This window comes from Perissodus microlepis, chromosome 20, assembly GCF_051167445.1.
Source record: "Perissodus microlepis isolate ML-2025 ecotype Zambia chromosome 20, ASM5116744v1, whole genome shotgun sequence".
NCBI lineage: Eukaryota > Metazoa > Chordata > Actinopteri > Cichliformes > Cichlidae > Perissodus > Perissodus microlepis.
The window spans coordinates 25,928,680-25,942,574 of NC_140480.1; the positions used below are offsets into that span (position 1 = coordinate 25,928,680).

The following is a 13,895-nucleotide window of genomic DNA, read 5'->3' on the forward strand; positions in this document are numbered from 1 at the left end:
TGTTTCCTGATAAAATGCGTCAAAATTTAAGCCGCTCTCAAACAGTCCGCGTGTGAACCTGACGTCACCATTGTTTACTTTTACCTAGGCCACGCCCTCTGTTAGCAACTTGTGGCTAGCTCGGTACCGAGGAAGGCACTGCTCCGAGGGATCTGCTTCAGACACCACCCCGAGTCAAAGACTATCCGCGTGTACATAATTCTGTGAGTAAGCGTTAATTCACCCTAGCGCGTTCACCCATTAAATGAACACAAAATGTAACATTACATGTATTGTTATATTAGCGTGGGGAGCGAAACGAAGAGGAGAGACAGAAACGTTTCTTGCAAGCTAGCGTCAAGACTGCTGTTAGCTTTTGTTGTAGCAGCTACTTTGAAGGAAAATGCTTCCCGCAGTGTTGGCCGTTTTTCTGCCTGTTATTTATTGTTATTAGATAAGGCTAGGTCATGTGTATAGTTAACAAAGCAGACTTTCTAACCTCCCGTTTTCTCCGGATGCGTGTTTTATATTAGCTTATGGCTCAAGTCCTTAACGGAAATCTCAGATTGCAGTGGTGATGTTAACGGGTATCGATTCCGTTCTCATTGATAATTACATTGCTTTAATTAACAAAATAATGTCTGTTTCAGATAACGTTTCATATCAGTCTTTTTAAGCTGATATTTTAGGTGTTGGGTGGGTGTTGAAATTTTCGGCTGTGCCCTGCGCTCTGGATGTAGTTAGGCGTGACGCTGAGTTAACTTCAGACAATACAACCTCAGCTTGTTAAATGTGGAATGACTATATTATTAAAACAGTCGTATGTCTTGCACAGACCAGCCTATCGCTTTGAATGCTTATACTTAAGATGGGCAGTCGTGCCTCGTAGACGAAAGCAAACTGAAACCTAGACTTAGCAACTGGTTCAGCTGGTACATGTAAAATGTAATGGGTTAGATTTAAGCGCCTTGTAATTCATTTTAAGTAACAATACTAAGTTAAAATCTACTGTTTGTTTTTGTTGATCTGAAGCTGATGCTAGCAACATTTTCTGGCACAAATGGATAAAAATCCACATTAACCTTTCAGCAAATTGCAATTCATTCGACTGGTCTGAGAGGAAACTAGGTTTCTGCACTACAGCAAGGCTAAATTTTTAGGCTTATAAAATCAGCCCCAGGTTTAGCATGAAGATTAAAAGAAAAGTCACTTTAGAAAGTAAGATCCATATGTAAAGGACTACCACCCAGTTCCACCCAGATTCAAATCCACTACAAAATCAAAACTCAGCACTGTCTTTCTCTCTCTCGTTTTTTAAGCACACGCATGTGTCTTTTATAGATTTCTCACAGCAGTCTACTAAATATAATTCTGAGAAAATGGGTATCATATAGCTTTATCAGTATCACTCTTACATAAGTTAACAGTTAAAGAGTGTATTATTCAGCTTTAGTTACTGACTTTTACTGATACGACATAGTAGTTCATCCATGGAATTGGTCAAAATATATTCATGTACAGGATTTATTTCTTTATGAAAAGCCCATTTGCAGTGTTTGCTTACATAAAAAAAATAGTATTGGTTTTCATTACTAGAAAGTTGCCTTTGAGGCGAGACCAGTAAAAATGAATGCACTTGCTGTTCAGTCCATCTCAAAAATGCTGGCACTACAGCACAGTTGGATGAAATTCTGTTTTGTTGCATGCATAACAAAACTTGTGAGGAAATCACACTATATTCGGCCTGGATTTTAAAACTAAGAGCAACCCCCAACCTTGTTTAAGAAAAAAAAAAAAAAGCTTTTTACTGGAAGCACTGCCTTCTGTCTACAGAGCTAATCCTGAAAGCAGAAGCAAACTGTGGATGTCTCATCAACAGCTGTCTGTTTTAATCAGTTATGTTTAATGTTATAAATTGTAGGAATTACCTACTTTTTACCAGCAAGTTTTGACTCGCCAGTGAATGACACATCACCACTGTTAGACATAGCTTTCTATTCTACGAACCCCCCACGTTTTCAAAGATTTTTTTTTTCTAAGCAAGGTGTTGCTACTATTTTGTTCACAACTTTATCTGAGTGTATGTAATCTTATCAGATTGTCTGTCAGATGTTTCCAAAATGTTGACATTGACATTCAGTCGTGCCTAACTGATTGATTTGATTAACAGATTAAACAGACTTGAATATGTGGCTGTGGGTATTGCTGAAAATAATGGCTTTATCCTTGAAGCTGCGTGGTCTGTTTCATTTCGGGTTTTCTGTGTAGCTTGCCATCTGCTTATAGTTGTTTGCCTACTTTATTTATCTTTGTTTATGCTGCTTGGCTTTTGACTCAAACACTCCCAAGCTGTATACATAAAAGCCTACTTGTGCATTGTACTACCTGCCACAGCCGTTTATGGCACCACCTGGTTAATGGTAAATTGTTCCAGAAGGAAGATATGTTTGCACATAAACACGAACCCAGGGCCCCTGTGTTTACAGTAGCCATGGCAGCACTCAGTTATTCAACAAATAGGCCTACCGTCCTTCTCTCTCCCTTGTAGAAGAGCGTGTTTGTATTGCAGGGTAGGGCTGTAACAAAGTACTTTTTGACTTTGGTAGAAGTTGAGTTTCTCTAGCATAGTAATTTTAAAGACTGCTGAATACTGCTTAAGTTATCCTGAAGAATGGGCTTCTTATTATCTTGTGAAGTACTAGCTTTGCCAAAGGTGTCCAGACAGTTGCATTCACCTTGTCTGCCCTCCTAAACGTATTATAATGGTTCTTTTTTTTTCTTTTTTTTCCCCATTTACAGGTCATAGAAGTCCAAATGCATGAGTCTCGGTCAGATCCAACAAGCCACACCATTCAAACAAATCAGACAGAGAACGGGAATCATACTGAGAATGAATGTCGACTGAGGAGTAGCCAAACTCCTCCTCCAGAGGCACCCAGGGTCAGTCACTCTCAGCTGCATTTGTTCAACACATCAGAATATCTATCTATCTATCTATCTATCTATCTATCTATCTATCTATCTATCTATCTATCTATCTATCTATCTATCTATCTATCGACAATATTAATGGATCAGAATTATCCATTAATTTATTTAATTTATTTTCTTTGTTTGTATGTTTGCAATGTGATTTACAGATTAATCTGTAACTTTGCTACATGTGCTGCAGACAGGTCTGAGAGTATGTTAATTAAAGTCAGTGCTGCTTTAATATGTAACTGACCCGATAATTACACTATTTCCAACTATTTTCCCCAAGCAACTTTTTCAGATATATGTAATCAATAAATATACCAATATAGGTCACCAGCTAATGGGTTGGTCTGGATAATTATCTTTGGATATTGCACTGTTAGACCAAAATTTCGTTGTACATGTACAATGACAATAAAGGGCTATTCTATTCTATTCTATTCTAACAAGCAAATGACATGGAGATACCACTAAATGCTTCAGAATCTTGATTAAGAGATAATCATTTGTTTGTTGCTGCCCTGAAGCAAGTTGCATTCTGTTCAGAAATGCTTAAATGTTTTCTCTCTTCAGTGCATATGTGCTACTCTGTAACAAAACCATGGAGTTGTATTGGGGATGTGTCAAGATGTTTGTCCACAATGTTACAAATTTGTCCTGTAATTGAAGCAGATGTGTTTTCTTCTCTACACGTGAATATTTATTCTGGATTTGATTTTATGTATAACTAGCCTGGTATCCAAGCGGCACACACTTATTTGGACATACCAGGTAGATGATGCCATCGAACTCTGTGCACAGCTTATTGCTATATGATAATTTGAGGTTCTTTGTTTTGCCTTTTTAGCACGTAAACCTAAACCCCGACCGTCTTGTTTTATTTGTCTCTGTTTCTGCAATCTGCAGTATTTTATGTTTATTCTGAAGGGGAGCACAAGGATGGGGGAGCTGGTGCTGAGATTTAGAATGGGAATGGAGAGCATAACTCCTGTTTGGCAGAGGGATCAGTATTGCATTGTTAGTTTTGTTCACGCTCACATCATGTAGGTTAGAGAGGCTGTGTTAGATTGTGAGGCAGAGCCTTGTTGCTGAGCAGTATTTTTCTTTTTTCAGTGCCCAGATAAACGTTTCAATGGAGATTATCAGGTTTGTTGAACTAATTTTTTTTTTTAAATTGTTCTGTAAAATTGTGGTGACAGAAGGCTTGTTTCTTTCAATTTGTGTGCTTAGTTAAATTGTGTCTGTATGTCTATGCATGTATTAAACCTTTTTTTTTTTTTTAAACTTGAATTCATTTGAGTTTCCTTTTTTGAGCCACATCTATTAGCACATTTTAGTAAGCAATACATCTCATAAAGGGAGGCATACTGTGTTTGTTTTTCAGCAACTTTTTAGCATTTCTATTTGCTGTCAGTCATCTCAGAGTTCACAAGACCAGTCTTGCGGGAACAGATCTGTGTTTACACTCAGTTGCTCACTGGTATGACTTTCAACAATAACAACAACAGAAGATGTTTGGACTTGCTGGCTACCATGGCAACAGGGATTAGGCAAAGGCTGTTGTTGTGTTGATGGTGTCCACAGAAAAATAGAGGGGCCAACTGGCTCTGTCTATGGGATAGACCTGTTTTCATTGCTTTGATGGCCACCTCTGCAGCATTGAGTTTCATAAGAAAGGACAAACTAAGAGGCAGTCATCTGTTATTGTTAGCCCAAAGCCTCTGTGAAATTCACTGTCAGTTTGTTTACCCGATTCAAAACAGACTCTGCCTTGGAGAGAAATGTTTGTTTGTGGTTCAGACCTTAATTAAAATACGAATCTCAAGTTCTGTTTTCGTAAACAGGCTCTGTATGCTTTTTTATTCATTATTTATATCTCTGTGCAATTTTGATTACTCTGTTTATGTTTACTGTAAACATCCCCTGAGCTGTGAGGCTTGACAGTGAGGGGGAGGGTGTGGTAATTGCTGCATGCCTAGCACAGGATGTTGTTGTTGTTTTTGTGGTACTGGTTGTTGTTGTTGTTGTTTTGATGGAGTTCTAATTCCCCTAAGCCATCCAGTGCTGCCGTTGTTTTTGTTGGGTGCATTGTTAAACCATTTCCCAGAGACTGACCACGGTTGTGGGAATAACAAACAATACTAGTACTGTGAGTAACTCTAAATATTTTTTTTAATTTGATCAAGGTCTGTGTGTAGCTCCAGTTGTTTGCTGACAAATTGATTTTGATTTATTAGAAAAAAGCTGATTTAGGCATTGTAATTGACATCCAGTTCATTTAAGAACTGTGAAATACAGCCTCTCTCATTTGCACTATCATCCCTTTTTTAAAAAAAAATCATACACGATACCAAAAATGAATTATCTTTGCATTGCAGACAATGCATGTGAAAATGTCAGCATGGATTTTAGGAATGTGTCATATTTTTCCGCTATTATTTGAAGTTTTATTTACAAAGTAAACCAATTAGAGGTGCAGTCATGCACAACAGTAGGTTTGACAGTATGTCCCTTTAGTGGCCAGTTTTCTGCTACAAAGCATTAACTTCAGATAATACAAGAAAATTGCTTTATATGTGGATTGGCCAAGCAATCGGGTGATCCTAAACAGACATGCTTTGTTTGAGCAGCACACAGTCTTGTGAAGAAGTCGGATGGGAAAATACGCATATGGCCAAAAACAATAAACTTTTTTGTTTACATGTAAGTGCACAGATGGTTAGAACTTGCATAGATTTGTTGTAGCATGTATGCACAACCATAGAAAACATACATCCTTTGTGTATTATTATACTTGCCTGTCAGTGCAGCAGTATGTCCTTCACAGGCTTGATTTCCTCATGTTTTTCTTTTTTTGTGTCCCATGTATAGACTTTAACCTTTCTATTTTGTCTTTGATGAAGGTTCCAGTGTCATTGTCCATGATGACCCCACCAGCAGAGGCTCCACAGCAGCTGCAGCAGACATCACAACAACAAGTCCTCAGTCCCCAACAGCTTCAAGCCTTGCTCCAGCAACAGAAAGCACTCATGTTACACCAGGTAATGTATGCTTAATATTTTTTCCTCTTCTACACTGAGCACAATTTATTTGTGAGGTTAACTCCAGTTGTATCAACATGTCTGCAGCAACAAATTCAAGAGGTCTTCAAGAATCAGCAAGAGCAGCTTAATATACAGCTGCTGCAGCAAAAGAATGCTGGGATTGTTAGTCAAGAGGTAAGATTTGTTTGGTAAGCGTTATTTTTTATTTGCTATAGAGACCACTGTGTATAGATATCAACATTAGGGTATTTGGTATTACCAAGAGCTCATATTGTTTTACCTGGAATAATACTTTTACAAGTTCTAGCTCTGTGTTTGTAGATTGTAACTGATGTATAAAACAGCACTAAAGCTAGGCTGTAACAGCAGCAGATTGAGGTTATATCTGATGTTTTATAAGCTGTGAACGATTTTTATGACTCCCAATTAGTTTAAAGGCTGCTGTATACTGTTTCTCCTCTAAATATATCAGGATTATATGTTTTACATACGTCGCATCTTCAGAAAGTATACGTTGCTCTTTCCCAGTATTTACACTTGAAAGCCTTGTGGACTTGAGTACACACTTTGGTACCAGCAAGTGTGTTTGTGTGTCCCATTTACTATCAAAAGCCACACAGCTTGTGTGCATGAATTTGTATAGCAGCAAGGCATCATCAGTCTGTCCTAAAATCATTTATCCATTGCCACTCACAATATGTACTTTCTGTTGGCTCTTAATAGAAAATCGTAAGATAAAGTTACGCTTGTCTGAGTGCACAAGGCAGCAAGTGTGGGTTTGTTCTTGCTCAGATTTATTGTATTTCAGTTTGCAGTTGCATTTCAATGCAAACAATCAGTAGAAAGAGTTTATTTGGCAATTACAATATTGCAACAGATAAAGAGTTCACTGACTGATGTTCTGTCACAGCTGACAGCCCAGCAGATTGCCATCCAGCAGCAGCTCCTTCAGGTGCAGCAGCAGCACCTCCTCAACCTTCAGAGGCAAGGCCTGCTGTCTGTGCTTCCTACCAGCCCAGCTACAGCCCCAGGTATGTGTCTAACACTCCCGGTTGCAGATTCATTTACTGCAGAGCTCAAACACCTAAACAGATTGTTTTCAGTTACAGTGGTTGGTTTTTGCTAGTGATTGCCAGAATGTTAGGTTTTAAGTAAACAGTGATTTTTATCGTGATCTTAATCATCTCGAGGAAGTTTTTCTCCTTAAAATGCAGTAATATCCCACTGTATCGTACAACAATTTATCTATAGTGTACATGTGCACTTTTAGGCTGTGAGAATGGTAGCATCCTGTCAGCTGGTGGAGACACCAGAGAGTCTTCCAGTCAACAATCTACCACCAATGGTCATCAAACTCTTCTGAAGAGGAAAGACAGGTGCTTTTGAAATTTCCGGTCTTGTCTAAACCTTAGTTGTTTTTTCATTTATTTGTATCTAGCTTTCAGTGCACTCACTCTGTTGCATTATGTGTTTTGCAGTGGTCCGCTGGATGAAAATACACAGAACAGCCATCCTCTGTATGGAAATGGGATGTGTAAATGGCCTGGCTGTGAGACAGTCTTTGGGGACTTTCAGGCATTTCTCAAGTGAGTGTTGAAATCTAGCATTCCTCTGAACTGGTGTTCATTCATACATACTTGGATATACAAGGATGTGCCATTGCAATAAATGATAAAGTAATATATTTATTATATGAGCAATGATATAGTATATTTAATGTTTTGGTGAGGAGCAGTGAGTGCTTTTTTGCTGCATTACAAAAGCATACTTTAGCATTGTTTTGTTTTGCTCCCTCCTGTTTGTGCAGGACATTGTTTCCCTGAAGCATGTCATGATTTTGAATTTTCTTGTTTGCAGACATCTAAACAGTGAACACACACTGGATGACAAGAGTACAGCACAATGTCGTGTACAGATGCAAGTGGTTCAGCAGCTAGAACTGCAGGTACAACACGTTTTCTTTTACCTAATACTTTTAGATTTTGTTGCTTCGTTTTCCCTTTCCCTCTCTAACTTTAAAAAAATGAAATGCAACTATGATGATTAGTGTTGTGTTGAGTTGTTTTTTTTAACTCTCAAAGTGTATGTGAAATTTTTTGCAGTTGTGGTGTGTTTTCACACCAGCGTTTTATATTTACACCTCTCAGGAGGCCTGGAAAGAAGTAGTTTCCACACCAAACTTCACATTGCCATGTAACACAGAATTAACCATCCATAAACTTCTATTTTTGCCTTTCGTTTTAACACAGCTGAAGAAGGACAAAGAACGACTGCAGGCTATGATGGCTCATCTGAAATCCTCTGAACCCAAACCTGCAGCACAGCCTGTAAGAACCTGCCACAGCTGTTTCCTTCAATTAAAATAAATAGTGTTTTGCTTGTAGTTACACCAACATTTTGCTGACTTAACTGCTTTGTTTTCTGTTCTTTTTTTCTTCAGGTTAATCTGGTGTCTAATGCATCTTTCTCCCAGGCAACATTGCCCAAAGGCCCTCCTCCTATGAGCATTTCTCAGAGTGCCACGGCACCATCCACACCCTTGACACCACTCTCCGAATCTCCCTCAGTTCTCACACCCAATAGCATGTTCACTGGAACCCCTGTAAGGAGGCGATACAGCCGCTCTGTAAGCCAAGGTAATGTGAGATCATAAGTCACAGCTTTTAATTAATAATGTTTTCATGGGGCAAAAGTGCTGAAATATGCTTCTACTAAGATATAATTGGAAATATTTGTTATATGTTTCACTTTTATTGTGCATATGTGTAAATGTGGCTTGTTAATGTCTTTACACAGATATAATTGATAATAAGGAGTTCTACTTGAGCACAGAAGTTAGGCCTCCATTTACTTACGCCTCTCTCATAAGACAGGTAATGTGGAACTTTTTTCAGCCACGTAAAGCAGATCACTACATCTTTTCTGTTATTTGGAGCCTCTCTTACACGTTCTGTCTCTTTCAGGCTATATTTGAATCACCTCGCAATCAGCTGACATTAAATGAAATCTACAACTGGTTCACAAGAAACTTTGCATATTTCCGGCGTAATGCAGCTACTTGGAAGGTATTTATATTTATATACTGTATATTAAATGTCATTAAATATTTCAATTTGAAACGGGAAAAGAAGCTAATTCCTTACTTGAAGTGTGGAGTTCCTAAATGTGTGATTTTCTTATATTTTGCAGAATGCAGTCAGACATAACCTCAGTCTCCATAAATGCTTTGTACGTTTGGAGAACGTGAAGGGAGCTGTGTGGACAGTAGATGAGATTGAGTTTCACAGGAGGCGGCCCCAGAAAGCTGCTGGTAACGGGTATGTACACTTAAGACGTGACGGCCGTGCACTTTCAGATGTTACTAGAAGTCAGACGCTTGGCATCAAGGAACTTGACCATTTAGCTTTACCTCACAAGTAAAGAGTATTTACTGTCAACAGGTCATGGAGTTTTAAAGGCTTGGGAGTGTGCTATGATAGAAATGGAAAAAAACTGAGGGGTTAGAATTGCAGATGTTAAATGATTAAATGCTAAAAAAAAAAATACCCAACAACAACAAAGGAGATCATCTAAATTGTGTTAAATAAAATATGAACAAAATGTTGTTTACACAATGTTTCACTCAGACCCATGGGTTTGTGAGCAACAATAAATGGCCTGCTTTTTGCCGTTCACAAGAGCTAAACTTGTACTTTTACATGAAATCAATAATAATAAACCAAAATCTGTAGTGTATCAAAACTGTTACGAGGCATGTTTCTGATTGCATCGTCTTGCAAAGATGACTCAAACTCTTAGCTATTGTGGATTTTGCTAAATAAACAGACCTGGAGCGCCATTGTATATTTTGGCAGTACTCGTAGTTAGAGGGAAATGTAACTTAACACTATCACCCTTAGTTACTGTTGCTATTTCAGTTAAAAATGTGCGTTTAAGATAAGCTTGCATTTCTGAATCCCTCTTAAGTGAGCTCCATGCACACAGCTTCTGCAAACAAATACACTTTTAAGAATATTAGAGGGAATTTACACATTCAACAACATTTGCCTTCAGTAAAATTCCAGGACAGAAGTATGAATATAGTTTTAGACCATTTAAGTATTCATACTCAAATGTAATAATTTGCTCTTGTATTTATATGCTAATAGATCTCTGCTGAAGAACGCCCAGAACCGTACAGGCCTAGTTGGATCTGCCCTTCAGGTAACAGAGAAATGTTAATTATCTTGTTGTTTGTGTGTATTGTATTACAAATAAAAAGATGTTTGATGAATGAATTATCCTAACATAGTATATGTGTTTAAGCAGTGCTATAAATACACCTCTGACAGTATTACTTTTTTCAGGGTGGTGGTCTAGAATGCAACTCTCTATACAACCCAGCTTCTATGGGCAGCATCCCATTGCACTCCTTGCCTCATGTTCTCCAGGAGCAGATGAATGGAGCTCTCGCTAATGGATCTGGATACCAAAGTGACAGCAGTGCAACACAGTCCCCACCACAGGCTTTGTAAGTGTCCCTATTCACTGAACTCTTCAGTGCATTTGAATTACCTACTATTTAAAGTCTGATCACATTTTCGTTCTCCGTGTTTACCAAACCAGCATTAAAGAAGAGCAGGAGGATGAGGAGATAAGCGAAAATTATCCCTATGAATCTCCGGAGAGCACAGACGAGCACGGCCACAGCCCAGAGATGAACAGAGACGATGACAACGGTAGCCCGGAGAGGCCCAGCCTTCATCTTGACCGTGTGCCTTCCCTCTGACTTTGAAGTCCAACTTCTCAATGGCAAGGCTGCCAGTGTGACTTTGTATTAAAAAAACAAACAAAAAAAACAACAACTTCAGCTTCATCTACGTAACCAAATACTCTGTTCTTGGGAATCTTTTTCCGTTATTTTTTTCTTTCTGTATTTATCAGCATCTCTTTATTTTTTTGTTTTTAATCTAGCTCCCAAATGTTTTTTTGTATAGTTAAGTGAGATCACAAACAACATTTGTGAAACTGTCTGTCTGTGATTCTTCTTCTTAATCTTCTTCTTTTTAAAAAAATAAAATAAAATACATATATATATCTGTACAGAAAAGGACCATAATGAGCAGAGAAGCCAAAGGAAAGGGAAAATTGATGAGCCCCTTTCAGACATGGGATAAAAAAAATTGCTGGCTTTATCAGTCATTCATATCTGGATTACTTTCATGTGTTAATCATCTTCATGGCTTCACACATACAGTACCTGACGGTGACTTGAGAGAGCGTGTGTGTGCAATATTCGCTATTATTCAATATGCGTTGGTGGCAGTATTATTATTGGCTCAAGTGAAGTGCAAACACACCTATGGAATGTTTAGTTCTCTTTACTCATTACAAGCAGTGTGTGTGTGTCTCATTTTTCATTAGGAAAAAAGCTAGGCATATAAAAATGGCCTTGTTTATTGTATAGGGCCATTTTCAGCAAAAATATCACTCTGTTTTCTCTAGAAACTATTTGACTACTTTTCAACAGTCACCCCCAACCACAATGACTGTGCATGTTTGCGGCAGACTTATGACATGCTAGTTTTGCTGGGCAGACCTTGTAGTCATCTTTGGCTTTGCATGTTTCTCTTGTTTGCACAGTACCATCTAATCCCGCCATGTCGCTCACGTTTTTTTTTGTGTTTTTTTTCTGTCTGGGAGTTAATAGTGCATTCCTTTTTTAAATTTTAGTTGTTTAATAACAGTCGGTAAATGGTTTCTAGTTGCATTACCACTACTATCTTGATTAATTGTGCATTCCTAAACCTTAATATGACTGAATGAATTCAACCTTCCACTGTGTTCAAAGTAATGCGTAATTGTTATTTAGTCCAACCTCTAGACTGCAGTGGTGACTACAACAGAAAAGTGACCAAGATGTTCACACGAAGATGAAGCTGACATGTTAAAATGCCGTCAGGTTAATGGTTCATGTCTGAAAGGGGCTGAAGTAAGCACTTCACAATGATAGTCCTACTCTTTATAGCTACTTAATGCTATGCTGGGGCCACACTACTTGATTTTATTTTAGTAGTCATAGTATATAAAAATTTGTAGAGGAATAAAAAAAAATGTTGCTTTAAAAATGAAACTGTTCACTGCCAACATGATCTGATATATTTGTATTTAAGGTATAATCAAATGATCAAAGGAACACATAGCGTCTTTATACTTGTTGGTCTTTTTCACCTCTTCCATCAACATTGAAATTTGCTCTAACTGAGCTTGTAAGAGTAGATACTATAGATTTACCATTATTGTAAACCAATGCATCTCTATGAATAATAAATTCCTCATGATATATGTGAATAATGTATGTGTCTTTGATTTAGTTTTCTGATTGTCAATTTGGGAAGAATTTATTGTTTCACATGCAAAAATTAAAGCTAGGTGCATTTTTTTTCAAATGCTGACAGCTCAACTTCTCAGCAGTAAGGACACTTTTTTTACTGTAGTATTGTGATATGTCAGTTTTAAATATATGCAAGTGCATACTATAAGCAAGTGTTGTTTACAAAAACCAATGTAGTGTTAGAAACACTGGTTGAGGCAAGATAATAAATGTTGCATAAAAGAGCATTTTATGCAAGTCTTGTCTTTCTTTACTTAATAAATGAAGGGGTTAGATTAGTGGCTTTTGTTGACCTTCCGTTGATGTAATACTGTAACTGAACTGATGTTTGGTCCCGTATGCCGTCACAGATTTGTTGCACTGCTTACTGATGGATCAAGAGTGTTGTCACAAGGTGTGTGTGTGTGTGTGTGTGCATTATGATGTACTCGATGTGCTCAAACTTAGAGGGCCTGCAGATGAAGATACTACAGATTAAACCACTGGTTGAATTAATACCAGCACATACCGGTAATCACCTTTAACAAGAACAGCATGCAACTTTGTTATAGAGCCCCTTGTGCCATTGCTGAAACAGTGCTTTGCATTTTTGTTTTTTACAAAATGCCAACTCCTTAATAATACTCCTGTGAACTCTCAAGAAATATAGAGGGGTAGGGTCACATCATGTCCAGATTGGGTAAATACTATTGTTTAAATACTTGATATTAGTAACAGCTACAATAAAGTGAGGACATTAAATGAATGACTGAATGATGTGGCAAAAGGAGTATTTTGACTCTGCACAGTACATAGAGTGTCCCTAATCACCTACTCAACCCAACAAAGTTGAGCCAAATTACAAAGTGCAAATGAACTGTTGCTTGTTGAAGTTCTACTGAGCAATTGTTCTCTATTATATACTTTAAATGGCACCTCCCTGGCGCTTTGAATATTTCAAACTGCCTGATAGAATAACTTCGCTAGTAAGTTGTAAAACCCATTAATGGTTTTACAGTTGTATTGTTTGTGCATTAAAAACCTTTCCTCTGTTGTTTATATCCTTTCTCGAAAGGAAACACACCTGTGATGGGCGGTCTTTAAGGAAAGAAGTTGGGCAAGTTATGTAAGATATGTAATCTGGCACCAGTTTGGAGAAAAGTTGGACACTGTTTGATATTCCTGTAATTCCCTGGGTGGCACGAAAAGGGGTGGATCCAGCTTTTCCCCGTGTTCTGACAAGTTCAGCAGCAGCAGTCTTTTTTTTCTGATGATTCATACCTGCCTGACGCTAGAGTTATTGTGTAGCACTAAAGGAAGAATGGTTGCTGTAATTAAACAGCTTGAAACTGTTGTTAATTATTAAAATTGTAATTGGGGCAATGGTTTGTGGTGAGATATGCAGTAGAAACAACTTTCAAAGGGTGTAATTTCCTACCGTGCAATTTACATACCTTCTTTGAATTTCCTTTGTTGTATTTTACTTTTTTATCTCCAACGGGTTGCTTTAGAGCATTTACGTTTGCCTGTCTCCATTGTCATTT

The 13,895-nt window shown here is 37.9% G+C and overlaps 1 protein-coding gene across 2 annotated transcripts; it reads left to right on the plus strand.

The window, feature by feature from the left end:
* Window positions 1–71: 71 nt before the first annotated feature.
* LOC146364652 (forkhead box protein P1-B-like) lies at window positions 72–12,599 on the plus strand. Of its 2 annotated transcripts, XM_084917519.1 has the most exons (17): window positions 72–203; window positions 2,779–2,919; window positions 4,069–4,101; window positions 5,859–5,996; window positions 6,084–6,173; window positions 6,910–7,030; window positions 7,270–7,375; window positions 7,478–7,585; window positions 7,857–7,944; window positions 8,249–8,326; window positions 8,440–8,635; window positions 8,796–8,872; window positions 8,963–9,064; window positions 9,189–9,316; window positions 10,148–10,202; window positions 10,346–10,509; window positions 10,605–12,599. In XM_084917519.1, exons 2-17 carry the CDS (start codon window positions 2,794–2,796, stop codon window positions 10,765–10,767), a joined length of 1,773 nt encoding a protein of 590 aa, XP_084773645.1. In that variant the 5' UTR covers window positions 72–203; window positions 2,779–2,793; the 3' UTR covers window positions 10,768–12,599. The 2 variants fall into 2 exon arrangements, with proteins under 2 accessions (XP_084773645.1, XP_084773646.1); XM_084917520.1 differs by lacking the exon at window positions 4,069–4,101.
* The last annotated feature ends 1,296 nt before the right edge of the window (window positions 12,600–13,895 follow it).